The following is a 23436-nucleotide window of genomic DNA, read 5'->3' as shown; positions in this document are numbered from 1 at the left end:
ATGAGGGAAAAAAGAGAATCATTCATTCTCAACAATATATCTATATTTGATTTCTGTTGTATCATTTAAAGGTACAAATAAAGGTCAGAATAAACCATTAATTAATTGCTATGCCAACGTATTGTGAAATTCTGTCTATCACTATAGGCCTTGGACTTACAATAAAGATTGCTACAAGTCAATCTGTAATTGTTTAAAAATACGGTCAGTTATTTTTTTCACTTGAATGAATGCAACATAGGTAGGACCAATAGCTATCTCTTTTTTACCTATACCTATTTTGATTTTTGGAAGAGTTAATACCTGTGATTTATGTTTAGTTATCAAGTATGTTAAGGTAAGGGGAAATTGTCTATGATATCACAATATACTGCCATCGTTCGAAGAACATGTTATGGGGATTATTGGAAACAGATTACCATAGATGAAAGGTCCCTGATAGCTATTGAATTCCACTAAAATAAACAGAGGAAGAGCTGGAGGGCAAGCATTAAAAACATATATAATGTAGCGTATAGTTCCTAGTGAACCATTGACGAGACCTCCTTGCACACTTAAGTTGACTCTCAGTGATTCTGGCATTAGCTGAGAGATTCAAATACTTGAAGAGACCAAGAGCTGAGTCATCTTTGGATGAAGGCAGGGCAATATCTGGAGTGTTTTCAGATGCTATATAAGCAACAGGGCATCCAGTTTACTGCAAGTAGTCTTCGTTGCTTTGTTTAACTTGTTCGTTTGTTGGATATAGCTCTACTGCCGTTTGGAACTGATCAAGTACATCTCTGGATAAATAGGTTCAATAAATAGACGCTGCCACATAGGACGTAGCCTTAGTCAGCTCATTTTGACCTCTAATATTGAAGAAAAACACGACCTTCATTTTGACTCCTATCTCCAGTTCTACAAAAATGGATCATTTTTGAGAGTTGAAATTTTAATCAGTTCATCCTTGAGAGATGATGAGTTGTCCTAGAAAATTTCATCAAGATCAGACAACTCATTCTGGAATTATAATGTTGACATGGGATGCATGAAGTCAAGTGTTAGTTGTCGATCAGCTTTGCCTCACTCCAACAATTAAAAATATGATTAAAAATTTGCAGCCCAGCATTATAATGATGTCACAAGAAATATTTGCTCGTTTTATTTTAATAAGTTTTGTTAATTTCACGTAAAAAGGCACAGATGTTTCAAACTTTATCATAATAAATAACAACAATGTTCATAATTGTTTTGAAGGAAACAAATAATTCTTGTTTATTTAATAAATCCTATAAATTATGCTTGATTTTTCTTATGTGATACAACTTGAGCAACCTTCCCCTATGAAAGAATCTTTTCAAACTCAATAAATTCTTTAAATGTATTAATATAAACCAATAAAAAAAAAGTTAATAAATATTTAATTTATTCCATTTCCATATCATACATTAATGAATCAGACAGAAGAGGAGAATTCACCATATCCTTATTATATGTCCATTTTGGAAAAACTCTTTTATATAAATTCATTAATACTGTATCTTGTGACATTAACTGCTTATCAAAAATGCACTTCATGTGTCCATGAGTACCTGCAAAATAGTATACGAAAATAAATTTATTTAAAAAGTTTTTTAATATAATAATATGACATTCTTCATTTTCTATTCAGTGTGTTTTGTAACAATATACATACTCATTGATAAAACAACATACTAATTAAATGTATACTAAACAGATATAAAAATTTTAGTGTAAATTAATAGAAAATCAAATTGAGAAATTGTGATTGTATAATTTTAAAACTGTATTTTATAAATATCATAAGTTTAAATATTAAACTAGCTCATATAAAAAATCTTTAAATAAAACATTTTTCAATTAATATCATATCTTCACCCTAACTTGATATTTCATTCTATAACCCAACCAATGCATTATTATTGTCTGCCTGTTTGTTTCTTACACATTCAAACTGAATATAAAATATCATTATAGTAAATGTATCTTTATTTTCTAACAGTGCATACAAGTTTTGAGTTTGATGTTAAAATACAGTGGTATCTCATACTTCGAATAACTAACTTTGAACACTAAATTTGACAAAAATTCGTCTCAGAGTTCAAACTGCACACAGAGTGGAAAAATGCATCTGAAGCGTAAACACAATCTGTTTTGCACTCAAGTTCTTATTCTCTCTCACTCAAGTGAAGTGTTAAGTGCTTTTTTTCAACTTATTTTTAATGTGTTTGATTATATATACTGTATTGTGTATCCATCAATTTTAATGATTTCTCCATGTAGTTTTTCTTTCGTCGACAGCTCTTGAGAGCCTCATATATTTTATATCCTTTACTTCAAAATTTCCCAAATTAAACTTTTTAAACCACATTATCTATAATATCTTAAATTTCAAAACTGTTATAATTATATCATACATCTATGAAGATGTCAAAGTCCATGGTGTGTGACCAATAAATGCAATTTTCATCTATACTAATATTATAAAGAGGTAACGTTTGTATGTATGTTAGTTTGTATGCAGCAGGTAATCTCCGAAATTACTCATCCGATTTCAAAAATTCTTTCACCAATATTTAGAAAGGAACTTCAGGGTGGACATAGGCTATATATTATTCCGTTAAACATGGGAGATGGACAGTTCTTTACGGTAAGCCTTACGGGGAAGGCTTACCGTAAAGAACTCTGCTTCTATTTATACTATTTTAGATGCAGTTTTTTGCATTTTTGATTGCGTTTTAATAGAGTACGTCAACAGAATGTACACAAAGAAGGTATTTTTTTGATATTCCCCCTGCGGGAGAGAGGGACAGGATTAAGGCTTACTGTGAAAAACTTGGCTTCTATTATACTATTTTAGATGCGGGTTTTTGCGTTTTTGATTGCATTTTAATAGAGTACGTCAACAGAATGTACACTAAGAAAAAATTTTTCGAAAAATTTTCCCCCAGGGGGAAGTGTTATACATTTATAATAGATACATTTTGAGCCACAACAAGGCATGGATGGGTCTGCTAGTTTTATTATATAATATTCAAAAATTTTATTTATTGCTTTGGTGTTTTAATTTAATTGCTTTATTATTAGAGCATTTAATTGTGTTGTTTTTACCTTAAATTATGTGTATTTCCTTTTTTAAGTTTATTGAAATAGGTATTGTTCAGGGTCTGGGAATGGATTAATTGACTTTCCATTATTTCTAATGGGAAAAGTTGATTCAGACTACAAATGACCTGTTGGAATGAATTAAATTCAAAGTACAAGGCACCACTGTATATACTTCTAAAGTTATGATTTTTAATTTTAAAGAAGAAATGATAAAAACTTGACTTATAAAAGTTTCTTTTTGCTTCTTTTTACATGCAGACAGTGTAATTAATAACTAAGAACCAAAGATTAAAGCTGAATTTTTTTCAGACTAAAACTTGATTAATTAAATGTATAAATATTACATAAATTTGGATTAAATCATTATCCTATATTAAATTTAATAATTAGAATTAAAGTAATTAATTTAGAATATTCTAGAAGAAAAGATTGATTTGGAGTGGGGCTTGAACCTGCAATTCCTCCTCACCATGCATATGCATTGCCAATTACATTATCTTTGTTTCCAGACCAATTAACTTAATTTTGAAGATATAACCATACAGACTACTCACTGCACTGATTGGAAACAACTATTGAGTTGTTCAGAAAGTTTGTAGCAATTTTTAATAGCAGATAGTTGAGACACTGATTGACATGAAAATGATTAGAATTGTACAAACAAATGAATATTATGATAAATGATCTTGAGACGTGTCCGTTACAAAAAAAAAAAAAAACTGTTAAAATTATTCAAATATCATTTTATTTGTCTCTTTGCAAAAATGGATGTGAACAACATGCATTATCGACACTTGTTTCTTTTTTTTTATTGTAAAGGCAAAAATGCTGTACAAATGGCAAAAAAGATATATGATGTTTATGGTGGGAGTGCTGTAGCAGAATCAACTGTTTGAAAGTGGTTTGCAAAATTTAAAGCAAGTAATTTCAGCCTTGAAGATGCTCCCTGCTCAGGAAGATCTCCCGTTATTGAAGAGGACCAGATCAAAGCATTATTGGATTAAACCCTCATTACAGAACTTGAGAGATTGCAGACATTGTGAAGTCATCAAACAGTACTGTATTTCAACATCTAAAGAAGCTCGGATACGTGAATCGTTACGACATTTGGATACCTCATGACTTAACAGAAAAGAATTTACTGGATCACATCTCCATCTGTGATTCTCTTGAAAGATGAAATGAAAATGACCCTTTTTTGAAGTGTTTAGTGGCAGGTGATGAAAAGTGGATTGTTTATAACATCAGCCAAAAACGATCATGGGGTAAGAAAAATGAACCACCAATAAAATCTCCAAAGGCCAGTCTTCATCCAAAGAGGGTCATGATCACCATCTGATGGGATTGGAAAGGAATCCTGTACTACAAGCTGCTTCCACAGAATCAAACAATTGTATAAGTATTGTTCCCAATTGGATAAACTGAACATAGCAATTAAAGAAAAATGTCTGGAAGTGTCCAATAGAAAAGGCATTGTGTTTCACCAAGATAATGCCAGACTGCACACATCTTCATGAACACACCATAAATTATTGGAACTAGGCTGGGATGTTTTACCTCCCTCTTATACTCACCCGACCTTGCCCCATCGGACTACCATTTGTTCTGTTCTCAGCAAAATTCTCTTCATGATAAAAACTTTGACACTTTGGAAGCTTGCAAAAACCATGTGGATCAGTTTTTCGTGGATCGTGGAAAAACTGGAACAGTCTACGAAGAGGGTACATGAAGTCCCCCATAGATGGCAACATGTCATTAAAAACAATGGTGCATACATAATGGAATAAAAGTATATTTTTAGTTTTAAAACAGTTTCTTTTATTTCTCTTAAAAATCGCTATGAACTTTCCAAACAAACCAATATATACCCATAGTTTTCTGTTATTCAGCCTACTTAAAGCTTTTATCCCAACATAGTATATATCTTCTAAATTAAATTAATTGATCTGAAAATAAAGATCAAATAGAGACCCAGGTGGCATAACTGACAATGCATCTGCACTGTAAGCAATTGAGGGTTCAAATCCAACTAGGGATCAATTTTTATCTCCAAAATATTCTAAATTAATTTATTTAATTCTAATTATTAAATTTAATACCTTTAATCCAAATTACATAGTATCTATATAATTAACTAAGTTATAGCCCAATAATAAAACTAGCTTATCTTTTAATTATTAATATAAATTAAGCTTGGTTTTCTATATAACTAAGAAATGAACAGTAATCATGGAAAGCAAAATTCCAAAATTATTGTGAATTGTTAAATATAATTCTTGACATCCTAATGGCAAAGACAATAAAGATATAGTATAGTATGCTCTCTGAAAATCCAAATCTGAGTCCTGATCAGAATCTCAAATTTTCATGGTTGATCTGACCTAGATATACTGGCCTTCATCCCTTTGATTTAGAAAACTCATTATAGTAACAGGAAAAGATACTGTTAGTGCCTACAGAACAAAGTATTATAATTCTCAACACATTAGCCAAAAATATCAATATTTTAAATTTATACTAGAAAGTAAAGATAAATGCTTTCTAATCTTATAAAAATTTTTAATAAATCTGTAGAATTTATTAAATGTTTTACAAATTTAAGATACAATTATCTTTTTATAATTCAAATATAAACATCTAAAAACCAGATAGTTATATTAAAGCCAAATGAATACCTGATTAGATTAGGTTTTATTACTACTACTATTAACAATTAAATGCTAAATAATTTGGCACTAGAGGTAGGCATTAGGCACAATCTCTTGATAAATTTAATAATTAATTTAGAAGGTTCTAGAAGAATTATTTAGCATTTAATTATTAATTAATAGTAGCAGTAATATAACCCAATGTAATCTGGTTTTAATCTTTTTATAATTTAAATGATTAATAAACTATCTATTTTTTGATGATTACAACAAGCTTTTATGTATTATGAAAATATATTTAATCAATAATTAATGCACATTATTATTCTATAAATTAAATGTGATTTGCACATTATTTCTACAGACTGTGTCCTGCAACTAATCTTTAAAAGAATTACTAATCTAACTATTAATAAAACTACATTTACAAAATGAATACATATTATAAAAACTTAAATATTAAAAATCCGTTTTGATACTTATTCTTATATAAATGAAAACAATTTACCTAAAGGTTCTTTAATATGACCACGACGCCCATATTTTGTCCGTAACTCAACTGGCTTAAACCATAATATATCATCTGTAAAGTAAGAATATTTTTATATTAAATCTGCTTTATTATTTGATTTAACTTAAATTATGAATAAATAATTTAAAAATCATACAATTATTTTTGTAAATAATAAATCTGAAATTTAAAAAACTCTCTTTTAATTAATTAGTGCAATTCTCTATATCAGTGATTTTGAAACTTTCTGAAGAGACAGTCCCTTTTTTTTGTAAACCATTCTTGTTTGTAGAAACATACTGATCTATACTTTCTTAGGATGTATTTTATGATAATAAAACTAAGAGTTTCTTAAAAGTTTTTTGATCATATACAATTATATTTTAAATAAAACAAAAATACAATAGTACATAGGTACTTTTTGTTGATGCAGTAATAATATTTTACTCATAACTAGAACGATAACTTTCATTTAGGTCCCACAGAGTCTTGTGTCCAACAGAGAACACCTATTCTAAATCTATAAATATAAAAATGAATTCTTGTTGGTTTGTCCTTTATACACATGTTTATTATTACACCAATTTGGACCAAATTTTGTATGAGTATTACTTAGACCCTAGAATTGATATTATGCTACATACTATCCCAAAATATTGATTTTGAGGTAGTATATAAAACTGACTTGCTGTCATTACTTGTAATGCCATCTGCTGGCAAAAAAGTTTTAAATAATAATTAAATTCATACCAAAAAAATATAATTTTAAAAAACAAATATTATATTCACTTAATTACTGTGAAAATGATATAGCCTGGAACATTATTAGAATTAAGTAAGCACTATTCATAAATGAAAATACCCAAATGATTAAATGTGGAAAACCAAATACTTATATAGTTTTCACAGTGTAATATTTTACTACACTCAAGATGCAGTGACATACATAAGGAATTATTGCCAACCCAACCTTTTTATAATCTTCACATGTAATCCATCTTAGCATGACATTAAGGAGGAACTTTGAACTGGACAATCTCCCATTGATCACCATGATTTGACAGCAAAAGCATTCAAAAGCTTATCAAATTAATTGATGTAATTACAAAATATTTGACCTATGGAGAAACATGTTGTTGGACACATTCAATTGAAGGGCAAGAAACTGGGCTATCATATGCACATATGTTGGTTTGGCTTAAAGAAAAAGTTCACCCAACTGAAACTGATAACATAATTTTGGCAGAGTTTCCAAATGCCAAAGAAGATCATGTTTTGTTTAACACTAAAAAATAATATGATTCATTGTCCATATGGGGAAATTAATCCAAGTTCATCTTGCATTAAAGATGGAAAGTGTATCAAGAAATAGCCTTGCAAATTTAAAGCAGAAACTCAAACCAGAAATAATGGTTACCCCCTGTACAAAAGATGAAAACCAGAAAATGAGAGATTTTTCACAACAATGAGAGTGGAAACTAACAGTGCTACTGAAATAGAAGTGAACAACAAATGGATAGTTCCCTACTTGCCTCTGCTTTCAAAAATATTCCAATAGACATGCTATATCATTACTGGGTTGGGTAGCAGATAGCACTACTCACATGCATGGAGTCAAACGTGTTATACTGAAAATTCTGTAAGTAATATTGTTTTTTATATATAATAGATTAATATATAAAATTATATATTCTACTAGCTGCAAGGACCCGCTTCGCTGGGTTTTTATTTGTTCGTACATTTGTATGTAATATAGTTGTTTTTATATATAAAAGACTGTTTTTCTAAGTAATCTAGAATCTAGCTGCAAGGACCTGCTTCTCTGGGTTTTTAAAAAGTAACGATAATGAAGATTAAGATAATTACATTATAGCCAATCTTACCCGTTTTCACAGAATGCAAGAATTAGGTCCCCCGTTTCCAGACTAATTAGAGACCTGATTCCGATTCTATTTCTGAACGTCTCCTGTTCACGTCCAGTCAAACAAACTCTTTTCAACGTTTCTGGAACATTTACAATCGTTCTATAATCGAACCAATATTCGAATTTTATGTTCAAATTCAATTTCGAATATTGTTCGAATTAAATTCGAACAAATGTTATATTATATGAATATTGTTCGAATGTTATGTTCGAATTTGTTCGAATTAAATTCGAACAAATTCAAACATAACATTCGAAAGAGAAAATCACTTTCAACCACTTTCAGCCCCATATCTCCCGCACCCTTATAGCTATCGAGACGCAACCCCCATAGTGCACAAATGAAGACTTGGGGCTACCACCACATACAAACAGCATTCATGTGCAATGTGTAGTTTTTGCGGAAAAGTGAAATATAGAAACACACACGTTCGTTTATATATATATATATACTAGCTGCAAGGACCCGCTTCACTGGTTTTTATTTGTATGTAATATAGTTTTTTTTATATATATAAAAGACTGTTTTTCTAAGTAATCTAGAATCTAGCTGCAAGGACCCGCTTTGCTGGGCAAAATGTAACAATAGTGAAGATTAAGATAATTACATTATAGCTAATCTTACCCGTTTTCACAGAATGCAAGAATTAGGTCCCCCGTTTCCAGACTAATTAGAGAATTTTTACGTTTAGTCAAACGAACTATTTTCAACGTTTCTGGAACGTTTACAATCGTTCTATAATCGAACCAATATTCGAATTTTATGTTCGAATTTAATTCGAACAAATTCGAACAAAACATTCGAAATAGAAAGCCACTTTCAACCACTTTCAGCCTCATATCTCCCGCACCCTTATAGCTATCGAGACGCAACCACCCCTATGCACGAATGGAGACTTTGGGCTACCACCACATACAAACACCATTCACGTGCGATGTGTAGTTTTTGCGGAAAAGTGAAATATAGGGACATACATGTCCATTTATATATATATATAATATAAATATATTATAAGTTATACTGTAAAAAGTATCTTTTTCTCTGTTTTTGATATTAAAATCAAATTGTCACATCTAAGTATTTAGATATTTTTCTTTTTGAATATTACTTTTATAAAATTAATAATTTCATGTTTTTTAAATTTTTCTCTTGTAAACCTGGGCAATGCCAGATACATAAACTAGTAATGAATAAATATCCATGTTATGAAGTGATTTTTATATACAGGATCGTAACAAAAGTTTCATCCCAGCTAACTATTTCATAAACTAATAGGGCAATCAATTACTGTAAACTTTTCCTAATGAATACTATGTCAGGCATGCACTAAATGATGATTTCACCTGTTCTGGCCTTTCTATTGGAGAAAACTGTTGTAATTTCAATCCCTAATGAAAATAGGGCACATAAACACTGTCAATTACAAAATTGTAGCATATGAAAAAATATGTACTATTACCTTTTAATGCATTCTAAAATGTCAAGTGAGATCCCAGAACAGGCTGTCAAATAGGACAAGTGAATGTTTCATTCCACAACACACAAGCAGTAGCAGTGCATCACTGTATAACACAAATGCAATGTGGGAGTAGTTGATTGTATGGTTAAGTTTAGGTTAGAAATTCATGCAAATGATCCAATTTAATAGAAAATATCAAACACCTTTAAATAAAATAGCACTAATGTAAAATTTTTGTTACCACTCTGTACATTAATAAAAATCATATCAATATAAAAAAAAAAACTATAAAGAATGGAATAAAAAACCAACATACAAATTGTCTTTTATGACACACAGTAACAATGTTCAATATTATCAAATAATCTACTATATAAGTGATATTTTCCAATATCAATGCCAAAAAATGAATGTCTAATATTGTCAATTTTGATGTTACTAATATGCAAGTTACCAAATTCAATACTATTTTATATCAAAGCTTACCAATATTTTCAATTAACAATTACAAACTATTTAGATAAGGTTGCCAACTTTTAGAGTAGCATATTCCAAACTTGAAAAAGTGATGAGAAAAAGAAAGCATTTCCTCTACAAAGAAACCTGATAACATTTGTTCCTTTCCTTGATAATTATGATGATGATGATGATGATGATGATGATGATGATATAGCTGATTGGCTGAGGCAGTTAAGGGGTATCAGATAACTACTTTGGGGACCCAGGATTGAATACAGGCAAGCAATCCCAGGAAATTATCATGGACAGTCCCCATTCTGGATATATCAAATTCCATCACTCTTGATCCTATAACTTCCCATGTGGGAAACCCACCAGTGACTGACAAGTGGACCTTGTGGTCTTGGAAATTCAGTTTGGGATGAGACTTCGCAGGTTAGTAGTATATCTCAAGGGTGTCCACCCAGAAGAATTGTAAAGCGCACTAGCCAGAAGATTCCGAGAAAAAAGGCTCTAAAGTTTTAAATGCAGCTTATATACTGATCAATTTTACACTACATAGCACAGCAAAATGGCTGAGTCTGTAGCAAACTCACTTGCCACGTGGGCGATCTAGGTTCGATCCTACCTTCGCCTTTTTTTTTAATTGTTTTAAAAATGATAACAACTTTTAAATAAAGTTAATGACCTAAAAATATTATCAATTAAATCATAAATAATTTTATTTTATTTATGCATTGGCTGTCTCATTATAGATCTGGCAGAACCCTCTTACTGTCCACAGGATGGAACAAAAAAACTCAAGAGGCAGTTTCACATAAAAAGTCATTCTGGAAGACATTGTCCTTGACAAATTGCCTGCATATTACATTGCCCATCAAACCTTGTATGAGCCTGGCTGAAACCCACAATGGATATCATTAAAACAGGTTCTTTTGGTGACCATAAGGACTGAATGAGACAAAAATGAAAAAAGCAGCCTAGCACAAAATACATAAAAAAAGCTGTTTAAGTAATTTGTTACAATTGTTATTGATATAGAATTTTGTTGATTAATGATCAATTGGTACATTTCTATATTCAACAATTGGTTCAACGGTGAGAAAACAACATTTCTAAATGGACTATTGAATAGTCCATTGAAGCTCCAGCATTAGTTCCCCGTTGAGCTCAATGACCTGAAAGATCAATGAGTATTCAACAAACCAGCATAGCGGTTTCCATGAAACAAGTAAATTTCACAGATTGGAACTATTGGCTAACTCTTGCTGTGCATAAGCTGTAATAGCAGACAGAATAATGAAAGTTACTGTATGTATTTGATTAAATGTCATTGTACAATTATGCAAGGATTTCTTTTATCTACAAAATCATGATATCACTCATTCAATGGAGAGACTCAATAGATAACTCACCAGTGATATAAGTGTTGAATTTAGAAATGTATAAAATATTTTGACAAAATGGTTGCCTGTTATTAATTATTGTACAATATCATATCATTTACATTGATTACAGATTTACGACATTAAACATCCTTAAGGTACAGTAAAAAGTAACATAAAACAGTGTGAGACATCAAGCAAAGCAACTGTACATTTTTAATTAATAAAATTAAATTATTTGAATGAAACTTTCATGAGATAACAAGAAATTTTCTGTTTAATTACTTTTAAAATTATTCATAAATAAATAGTTATAATTATTATTAATTAATGTTCATATTTCTTCAAATAAATTATCTCATTTTCATGCTTTGTGTCCTTCTCAACATTTCATACAGTAGAGTCTCAGCTAGTGCTACAGTCCTAATTTGGATTCTAGAAATAGTTTACAGTTTAATACAATAGTTTAACACAATTTACAGAGTGTTTCTCAATATATTTTCATTTAGTAAAAATAAAGATCTGAAATTGTAAGAGTCTGTTCAACATTACAGAAAGGCAATACCTTTGATGACATATTATCATCTCAGATTGGGATATCAAAGTTAAGTGGCATACACTATTTCATACATTCACAGCACATGTAAAATGATTGAGTGAAATTATAAGGTTTGAGTTCTGTATAGCTCATACAGTGCTATCAAATGCAATTTGCTCATCTATACAAGATTCAGTTCATGAAAAAACTTTCTTAAGAGTGAAAATATTCAAAGGATTTATAGATCAGCTAGCTCTCTGAATCTGGTCTAAGTCTAGAGAATGGAGGAAGATTAATACTTCTAGCTTCCTCTTCAATCCTCCAGGACCAGAGTCCTGCTCCTTTTTTTAAAAAAATTGATTTTTATAGGTTGACTAGCTGTTACCCGTGACTTCGCCCGCGAAGGTTTTGCAATCAAACCCCATTTATATTCAGTATTTCAACAACCATAGTAATTGTTATATAACACCTACTGCCGAGAATGATGAGAATTGCTAAGAATCAAACAAACTATTTTCAATTTGATAAATTTTCTGGAACGTTTACAATCGTTCTATAATCGAACCGGTACGCAATAACAAATTCAAATTTAAAAAGGTTTGAACATTTGGTTAAAAAATTGAAATATATAAAAATATTTATAACAATGTCTGAAATGTTATTAATTTAATACACTTAAGTACTTAATGAAGACTAAACGTAACAAAAAATCGCATGTAAAATAGTACAGTAGAAGCCGTTCTTCCGGTTAAGACTTAATCCTCTTCCTCTCCCCCTGGGGGGAATTTCGAAAAATCCCTTCATAGTGTGCATTCCCATGGTATACCCTACTAAAACGCAGATAAAAACAAAAAATCGCATCTAAAATAGTACAGTAGAAGCCGTTTTTTCGGTTAAGCCTTAATGCTCTCTTTCTCCCCCCACAGGGGAATTTCGAAAAATCCCTTCTTAGTGAGTGTTTTCATGACGTACCCTAACTGTGTACCAAATATCACCTCTTTAGGTTCAGCGGTTTGCTCTGGGCGATGATGAATCAGTGAGTGAATGAGTCAGTCAGGATAAGCAATTTTATATATATAGATTAATAACTTTGAAATCAATATGATTAATTGTGTAAAATGGCATTTAGTAGAAAGCAATGCATTAATGATACCTCACACCTGTTTCAAATCTTGTGTTCTCAAAATTTAGATGTATGAAAATGAGGATTTATTGTAATGTTTTTCAGCCTTATAATAAAGATTTTATACAAATTTTAAATAAATTCTGTTAAATATATTTTATTTAGAATTTTTAAGCCTAAAATTTTGGTGTTTTTTCAGTAACTTACATCACACGAGGAACTCTTATTAATATACACTTTATTACTGGATATATGCATTTCAGGTCTTAGTGACTTTTCTTCAGCTCTTATTTTTTATACAGATATTAGGTGATTATTGAATGCAAATTGATATTAAAATTTTATAAAAACTTATATATTATTAAATACTACGTACCTCCGAAACCTTTAACCGATGTGAATAAATTTAACACTACTAACGTTTTCAGACCCCTCCTGGGTCCTTCTTCAGGTAAAAAATCGTCAAATTAACCATTCGTTTCGAAAGATTTTTAAAACATTGAACGATAGAACGGCATCACGTGTTCCATATTCCTGAACGTAAAAGTTTCCACGTCATAACAGAAGCAATTGAAAATATTTTTCTTTTTATTTTTTTATATAATTACTGCTCTAAGATCTTTGATGTTAAGCAAAAAACACATTATATGCATACTGTCTATCCTTTCGTCCTCTTTGCTTACGTTTACGACTCCCTTAATCTTCCTGTTGCATTAGGGCTTGCCAAGCCAAAGATAGAGAGATTTCATCCCTGGAATTAATGGGTGATGAATCATTGTATGCCCTGTATATCTCTATCTGCTCTAACCACTTGAGATGGTCTGCATATGCGGAGGTGGTGATTAACTTGGCATTTGAGAAGTCTGCTACGATCTCTGGATCAGACGCGTAAGTGGATAAGGATGTGGAACATTTATTAAGTCGAATGTCACGGATGTGTTCCTTCCACCTGATCCCAACTGCACGTTTCGTTGATCCTATGTATACTAAGTCCCTGTCAAAACGGTGGTCCCTAAGTGGTACTTTATATACGCCTGGCAATCTTTCATCTTCAGATTTATCCTTTCCATTGCGAAGCATATCAAATACATTGCACAGTATTTGATATAATATAATGTATGCATATAATGTGTTTTTTGCTTAACATCAAAGATCTTAGAGCAGTAATTACATAAAAAATAAAAAGAAAAATATTTTCAATTGCTTCTGTTATGACGTGGAAACTTTTACGTTCAGGAATATGGAACACGTGATGCCGTTCTATCGTTCGATGTTTTAAAAATCTTTCAAAACAAATGGTTAATTTGACGATTTTTTACCTGAAGAAGGACCCAGGAGGGGTCTAAAAACGTTAGTAGTGTTAAATTTATTCACATCGGTTAAAGATTTCANGAATTAGTTTAATTTATCAAGTATATTATTAATAATTGAAGAAATATATTTAATTGTTATGCTAGAATTTGCAGCTTCTGAAAACTTAGTAGCTTTTTTCAAAATGTTTTTAAATTATTAATGAAATTTTATTCAATTGTTCTTAAAAATTATTAAGAGATGACACACACAAACTCAACTGATAAATTATATTATTAATAATTGAAGAAATATATTTAATTGTTATGCTAGAATTTGCAGCTTCTGAAAACCAGCTTTTTTCAAAATGTTTTTATAATATATCCAGTTAATTGCCCAATTTTAATATCAATTTGTATTCAATAATCGGTTAATATCTGTATAAAAATAAGAGCAGAAGAAAAGTCATTAAGACCCGAAATGCATATATCCAGTAATAAAGTCTATATCAATAAGAGTTCCTTGTGTGATGTAAGTTATTGAAAAAAAGAGCCAAAATTTTAGTCTTAAAAAATCCACAGAAACTGGTAATGAAAACAATCAATTTTTGAAAAGTAGATAAAATTTATCTACTTTTCAAAAATATCTTTTGAATTTTAATTTAGAACATCAATATACTATATATTCAAATTATAATTATGAAAATAAATTCAAGAACTTTGAAAATAAATAATGTAGCCTTAAATTATATAAAAGTATAAATTAACAAATTAATTTAGCTTACCTCTGTTAAAGAACATATATCGAATAATTGCAGATTTTCGATTTATCTTAAAAGGATGTCCACTTAAAACTACACGCTTGATAATTATTCGATTAGGATCAGCATTTAATACTGAACCGGTTGCTATAAGTTTCAAAGATCCTGAAATAGAATATTTTAAATTTGTTTTATTTAAACAGTAAATACAAAAATGAGAAACTTTTACTTATTGAAAACATAATCCTTTAACAGATGTAATAATTAAAAAATAATAATTTAATTCAGATGCCAATGAATAAATTCATTCATAAAATTTAAATTTTTAAATGTTTCTCCAAAATATTTCATAAAATATGATTTAGCTAAATGCAGATAATAAACTGGTTGTAAAAAAAATATAAATATTTTCTCAACATTATTGCTAAATTTTCAATGTAAAATATATGCCAAAAATATTATCATCTGTTATGTTGCATACATCGTTGCTAAAAACATACAAAATCAATCTCATGAAAAAAGCACTATACTTCAAAATTCTAAGAAAAATTCTAGGATCTCTCAAAAATATCTCTTACTTTTATTATCAATTTTCATATATTAGCTTTATGAAACAGAAACTTAATTTTTCATACAGTTTGCTGTAAAAAGAATATCTGACGTACAATTTATTCACATATTTGTAAATGGCTACTTGTGATGTTAGTCTTTTCCTTACTTATATGTTAAAATGTTTTTACAAATATTTTAAAATAAATATTTAAAGATATTATGTTAATAATTTCACATATTACAAACATAAATCATACTTGCCTTCTTTTTTGAATACAAGAACTGGATTAGGTGGAAAAATTATAGGTGCATAAAAAGAAGCTACAGAAGCTGTGTCATGTTGCAAAAATCTTTCAAACTAAAAAATAACAAATCAACTTTAATTTTATATAATAATAATTAATATTTGCATTAACATTTATTTATTTAATAACAACAGAAACTTAGGCAATATAGGATAGCTTGATCTTAATTAGATAAGAAACAATAAAACTTATTTTTATTGAATACAACTATTACTACATTTGATTTCACTTGTATAAAGGTTTGTTTTAATATAAATGCAGTATTAAAATATTATAATATAATTAAATATACATAAAATTTATAATTTTTAAATTTTTATGATATTATCATCAAAATAAAAATTATATTAAACATATACAAAAACTAAATTAAATTGTTTTACATTACAACCACCTAAAATAAAATTAGTAATAAAGTATATTAACCACTTAGTAGTGAGCGATCATGTGGCAATGGTGAGAGACGACTATAGTCGTCAAATACTTTTGGGGGGTATCGCCAAAAACTAGCCTAAAACTACTGCAAAAAAAAATTCACATAAAAAATAAATTATGTAACAATAAAAAAAGACTTTTCTTTACTAGAGATAATTGTTTACAAAATCTTTTTCCAAAACAGTAATAAGAAAAAAACGTGTGGAAAAATACTTTAAAGATTTCCCACATTTATTTTCCACTACTGTGGGTAGAACCATACCCGACTAGTCCACTGTTGAAAGGTTAAGCATTTTACTGTAGTATATTTTATTATTAATTTTATCTTCGATTAATCTTAATATATATTGACTGGGTTTCTTTTTTTAAAAATGTGAAATTAAATATATAGTAGAAATCGCTTACTATAAATCACTGAGACTTCCCTGCATTGATGATGATAACCAATAGCATTAAGAGAGATAAATAAATAAGACTACAATTAATGAAAATGGAAATTCTGATTTTATTGACTTTAATATTGAAAAACATGTGAAAATTAAAATATGTATAAATTAAAGATTTATTAATTATAATAATAATTATTACTAATCCATCAAGTCACTTTTCTATTAATTTTTTCAAGTAGCATCTTTAATAGCAGCTAACTTATTTGAAATAAGAAATGCCATCAATTCAAATTGATTTATTATGAACAAATACTAATTGAAATGATAATAGTCATTTTTACAATATTAATTATAATGATTGTGACTGATAATGATTGTGTTATCAACCATATGATGAGACTAACAGCATGAACAGTAAATGCCTATTTAACTAAAAATAATGATAAATCTAACCAAAACTACAATTACAATAAATGAAGTTTCATAAGTGTTTTTTTAAATTTGTTTTAGGATTTACTAATTCAGATAACATTAAATGGCTGATGACAATATTAATGATTACAATTAGTGGATTCTGTATTAAATTGCAAGAACAAAATGATGATAATTTTAAATAAAGAGAATTTACAGCAATTTAAGCTTCAGACAAACAAAACTTACTTTATGGTTTTTACCAAAATTATGATCAGAAAAAATTGGACAGGCTTCAAACCGACGATAGCCAATATGAAATATAAGAGGTTCTTTTGATTTGATAGGTTCATTGTAGGAAGTATGCTTTTTCAAGACAACATTGACCAAAGACATTTTTTGTTCATAAGGTAAAAGACCAAATATTGATAATGGGTTCTGATGATTTTTATAGCTTTCTGCAAAAAAATATAGTTTATATATTAGTGCAATTTTCAAATACATTAAAACTTTAAATGGTTTGTAATAAACAAAATTATAATCAAAACTACATAAATTTTCATTTATTTTTACTTTTTTAATGTGTTCATAAAATAGATAAAACACCAATTATTGAACTGAAAAGATATAGTAAATATTTCAATCTAAAGCAGTGATATCCAACCTGAGGCCCACTCAATGTTTTTGTTCAGCCCTTTTAAAACAGTAATTATCTTGCATAGATTTTTATTATAATGAAATTTCACATGTATAGTTAAATACATTAATATGATGTATAACACCTTATAATCTACTGTACACTCAGAAATTAAAACAGAAATTAAAAAGAAATTATAAATATTCTTTAACAAATCTTCAAATCTATTACATATAATATATATGTATTTAATCAGTATGTTTACAACAACAAATATTTTTAAATTGGTGTTTTGGTATAATGAAATTATTTTTCCTTAAATTTGCCATATATGTGTAATAAATGTCAAACAATGGACACATTCTTAAGTTACAGAGGTCTTCTGTGTTTCCAATAAATGATAAGAAATTTTATTGTTTTCTTTAAATTCTTTGGAAATAAGCCTAATAAAATTTTAATTAGAATTACACATGCATATAAATTTAAAATTTCAAATCATTGTGTTTAGATTGTTAATGAGTTTAATTATGTTTTATTGTACAAATTATTTTTCAGCCACCAAGGTGTGCTTCATGTAAAGGTTATGTTCTGTAGGTCATTTCAAAATCAGATGACCATTAGTTACTTGTTTTCTTTTCTTTGATCTGGCAGCCATTTTTAATAAAGTTATTCTCTTTGGCTATCTCTGCTAATTAAGTCATAGAAAATGCTTTAAAAATTTTGAGAGAAGAAATTTAAAATTTTATAAATGAAAAGGACCAGAATGTTCCTAAATTATATGATGGACAGTAGTTTTTGGATTTATGTTTCCTTCCAAATATCACAATGAAATAAACAAATTTAATAAGCAGCTTCAAGGTCACAAATTGATCACAGACTGTTATCAAAATATAAAAGCATTCATAGCAAAACTCAAACTTTATGAAAGTCAGTTAAAATCAAACACTACAATTCATTGTCCAAAATTACATAAATTTAATAGTGACAAAAACATTTTTCTAAATATGCACAAGAAATTATTAATTTACTAAGAGAATTTCAAAAAATATTTTTATATTTAAAAATTTATGAGAATGTGAGACCTCAGGGTTTTTAAGCATAAATATTTTATAAGAAATATATTAATTATCTAAAATAATATTTACAAGGGAGGAAGTGACCTCCATTGTTTGGAAGAAAGAAGAAAATCAACTTCCTTTCCCACACAGCTTATCACTATAGTCATATGTCTGTTTACCCTCTCTGCACTCATTACATATCCTGTTAACTTGTCCCAATAAAAGGGGAATTTTTCCGCCATTCTGGGCAGTTCATCGAAAGAAGTAATTGCCATATAACTTAAGGCAGTTCAATGGAAAGAGAACATGCCATAGAAGGCCATATGCTGCCAAAGAAAAGTCTTCCTGCCAAACTTACAAGGAGAGCCTACGGCTTTGGGGTAACGGATTTTGATGATCTTTGGTGTAGAGGTAGTACACGATGTGAGTGTACTACCTGTAAAATACTAAAGTGCAATACTCAAATATAATCGAGAAAATCGAACTTAAAGTTTTGTTAGCACTTTATATATAAATTATACGTATTTCTATTCGAGCGTCCTGTGGCAGAGTGGTAACGAGTCTGATTCATAAGCTTGAGTTCTCGGGTTCGATTCTCGCGTATAATTTTTTTTTTAATTCATAAATACTTATAATGTATTTATTTATTTACTCATTCATTTCTTATTATTTATTTATTTTAATTTAATTTCTACTATTCCAAGTCTAATATTTTTATACTTTTGTTGACAATAACGGCGCATTCTTGACACCTATGTGTCAACTTTCCCATCTAATTGTTATCACTAACGGTGACCGATCTAATTCTCACTAGGAGCGTTTTTCTATCAGAGTTCTTTTTCACTCACTCTTTAACAGTTCGTTTCTAAATTTCGACACGAATAGACGTATTTGTGTAGTAAAACTTATTTTGAAAAATTATTTTATAATTAAAAAATGTCGTCAAGAGAAGCAAGTTCTTCATGTTGTGACGAAAAAACTGTTGATGATAACTCTTTATACAGTGATGTATCAAAGCAGCATAGTGAAGTAAAATACTAAAGTGCAAAACTCAAATATAACCAAGAAAAACGAATATAATTTATTGAAGCAATATTATATAATTACATAGCATTGTCAGATGTACATGATCGTGAATGATACTTATGATAAAAACATTCAAAACAAAAATTCTGTCTACACCAAGAACAACAAATAAATGCTGCTTTTTTACAATTGCAAGGTATGTTTAAACGAGAACTTGTTTAACTCCTTAAGGACATAGACATTTTTGAGATTAATTTATTTAAACGTAAAAAATACTTAAAAACTGAAAAAAAACGAAAGAAATGCGTTAATTTTGAAGAAAAATCTTCAAATTTTATTTTCCTTTGTCTCGCCTTTCTGTGAAATTTAACACCGATGAGTCATTGTTTACACATCTGGATGACCTTGAACACAGCTGGAGTTGGATTTCCCGGGACATTCTCATAGACGTCTCGGGATGACAAGGGTTTAAAGTAGGGTGACTACTAGCTAGGCCTATATTTTTAAATATTTTTAAAAAATTGAAATTTTAATTGCGATTTCCGACCCCATCTAATTAATTAAATTTATATATAATAAAATATATTAATTAAAAAAATTAAAAAACTATCGGAGGTCGTTTTTGACATCAGAAACTAGCTTTAAATAACTTTAAGGAAAGAAAATCCGTGCGCTAGAACTTTAGAACGATGAATTAATTTGATAAAAAATCCCATTAAAAAACAATTAAGCCTTAATCGAGCCTTTTCAAAGGCTCATTAAAATCGCGATAAATTTTTTTAGCGCAGGAAAAAAATTTTGAAAAAATTTGGAGACAAAAAACATTCCAAAAATTTAAAAAAAAAAACATTTAAGGACCGCGTTTTATGTAACGCTATGTAACTTGCCCGAGTTTTCTCGGGTTATGGGCTTAAGTTATATAATATATTAAAATAAATAAATAATAAGAAATGAATGAGTAAATAAATAAATACATTATAAGTATTTATGAATTAAAAAAAAAAAATTATACGTGAGAATCGAACCCGAGAACTCAAGATTATGAATCAGACTCGTTACCACTCTGCCACAGGACGCTCAAATAGAAGTACGTATAATTTATATATAAAGTGCTAAAAAACTTTAAGTTCGATTTTCTTGATTATATTTGAGTATTGCACTTTAGTATTTTACAGGTAGTACACTCACATGGTGTACTACTTCTACACCAAAGATTGTCAAAATCCGTTACCCCAAAGCCGTAGGCTCTCCTTGTTAGTATAATGCACATAGAAGTTTGTTCCACCCATTCATATTATCCTCCTGATCTTCTCCCAACCTGATGATTTTCAACATCAACCAAAGGACAAAGAAGACTCCTTGAGTAAAGTAGTACAACTTAATGTATATGTAAACTCTCTCTCTCATGATTAGAGTAATTATAAGAAATTAGAGATCTCTCATTTTATTGTATTCAATCCCTTTTGACTTTATTAAATTCTTGTTATTGTTTCAACATGGTCTCATTCTTGACTCAAATCCAAGCTAACGTCCACTCCACTTACTCGCGACCCTCCCCCTTGAAATTCCTCTTCCTGCTTGCCTAACACTATAACTAGGCTGGTGTCAGGAAAAACAAACTTGCAGGGATTTCTCACAAACTTCTGTTCTTCAATTTAAGTCTTAGAAAGCCATCCTTCGACTCTGTAAGTCAATCCAACCGATTGCATTGCTGAATAAGTGGTATAGAGACTAACCCAGACTCTCTACCCATGACTAGCCCTCACAAGAATATATTTAATATTTTCTTATGTCCATTTGACATTATTGTGGAACAAGCTCCAACAAACTTGCAAATATATTTGATAGCTCTCCATTCATCTTCTGAATTGAAATATATGTTTGAGGCAATAACAAAGTTCAATTTTATACAAAATACGTTTGTAATGATACATTCCCTAACCTGAAAAAACATGATGAGCATTACATAAATTGTAACTATGTTCTTCACAAAGCATTACAGCTGCAATGGGAATCACCTATTTTTGTGAATCTTTTTTCTCAAAATTGAAGATTGTTAAATGTAAAAGTTGTAATAAATTTAAAAAAAAAACAAACAATTATGTTATACAACATCAAAAATACCTGTTGATATTAAAAAATTAAAAAAATTGAAAAGCAAGTTTCACATTAGAATACATACAAAATACTGTATAATTGTATATGTTTTATTGTAAATAAATATGTATGGCCCACATTGTTTTTTTATTTTTGGTTTTGGCCCAGTAAACAATTTTGGTTAGACAACAATGCTCTAAAGCCTTAAATTATTTTCCAGTAACAGTTAATTCAAAACAGTTTTTCAACTAATATTTTCAATCTTCAATTGAAGATCTTCTTCAGGTCTTGATTCTATACTCATTGATGAAATGCTTAAATTGAACAGTGATGTTTTTGAAAAAATTTAAATAATTTTTAAACGCAAGAGATTCTTGGGATATATAAAACAGAAATAAAAGTGATGATAAATATGTAAAATTACAAAGTATACAGTTAAAATCAACATTTTAAAGACTATATAACAAAATAGACAACTTTTTGTTATATTGACCCATGTCATGTTGTTATGTCATATTTGGTCATGTGGTCATATAAGGATTGCCATGTGTATTGCATTGTATAAATTTAAAGCAGAAAAACATGCATTGTATAAATTTAAAGAGAAAAAACAACTGCCATGTAAATGGCAGTTGTTTTTTCTCTTTAAATTTATACAATGTCCCTTTTTTCAGATTTAAAAATTCCTAATGCCTCTAGTATCTTGATGGAGTCAACATGTTTTGATCTTTTGATGATGGTGGCCTTATCGGGGAAGGCTTGTACCTCATTATCTGTTGCATATATGAATAGGGCAGTGCTTAGTTTCTTTTTGTCAATATTGCATTTGTGTCCAGCTAGTCTTATTTTGAATGATCTTGTGGTGAAACTAATATATTCAAGTTTGTAACCAAATCTGTTGTCTTTCAAAAAAATTTTATATACCACTGGTACCCTAAGATTATTAGCCTTATCTTTTCCATTCTAAAGCATATTAAAGATGGTAAAATTATGTCTGATAGTTAATTTTGTTTCTTTTAGGCTTACTATTTCTTTATACAGTAGTAGCATATTGTGGCTATATTCTAGAATGATATGGCTTCTGTTTCTATGTTGATTATATCCATTTTTATCTTTAGAGTCTAAGTTGTAAGTGTTGCTGGGGATTGTACGGGCTAAATTCCTGATTAAGTTTTAGGAGTAACAGTGCATTGCGGCTATTTGTTCAAGGTGTTCAAGGATAAATAATGCTTATCTAATATCTACCATCAAATTTATTAATCTGTATAAAATATAAACATTTTCATAAATTTATATAATTATTTAAAAATTATATAG

At 29.1% G+C, this 23436-nt stretch overlaps 1 protein-coding gene across 1 annotated transcript in view; it reads right to left on the bottom strand.

The window, feature by feature from the left end:
- Positions 1-1407: 1407 nt before the first annotated feature.
- LOC111630432 (pre-rRNA-processing protein TSR1 homolog) overlaps positions 1408-23436 on the bottom strand; it is a 94402-nt gene continuing 72373 nt past the window's right edge. The window contains exons 19-23 of the mRNA XM_023374525.1: positions 17551-17759; positions 16023-16119; positions 15234-15374; positions 6268-6342; positions 1408-1574 (exon numbers count right to left, since the gene is read on the bottom strand). Coding sequence (XP_023230293.1) covers positions 1408-1574; positions 6268-6342; positions 15234-15374; positions 16023-16119; positions 17551-17759 — 689 coding nt within the window. The remainder of the gene's footprint in view (positions 1575-6267; positions 6343-15233; positions 15375-16022; positions 16120-17550; positions 17760-23436) is intronic.

This window comes from Centruroides sculpturatus, unplaced genomic scaffold (genome assembly GCF_000671375.1).
Source record: "Centruroides sculpturatus isolate CEXI.00-Female unplaced genomic scaffold, Cexi_2.0 scaffold383, whole genome shotgun sequence".
Taxonomy (NCBI): domain Eukaryota; kingdom Metazoa; phylum Arthropoda; class Arachnida; order Scorpiones; family Buthidae; genus Centruroides; species Centruroides sculpturatus.
This window is presented reverse-complemented; position numbering and strand designations above follow the sequence as displayed.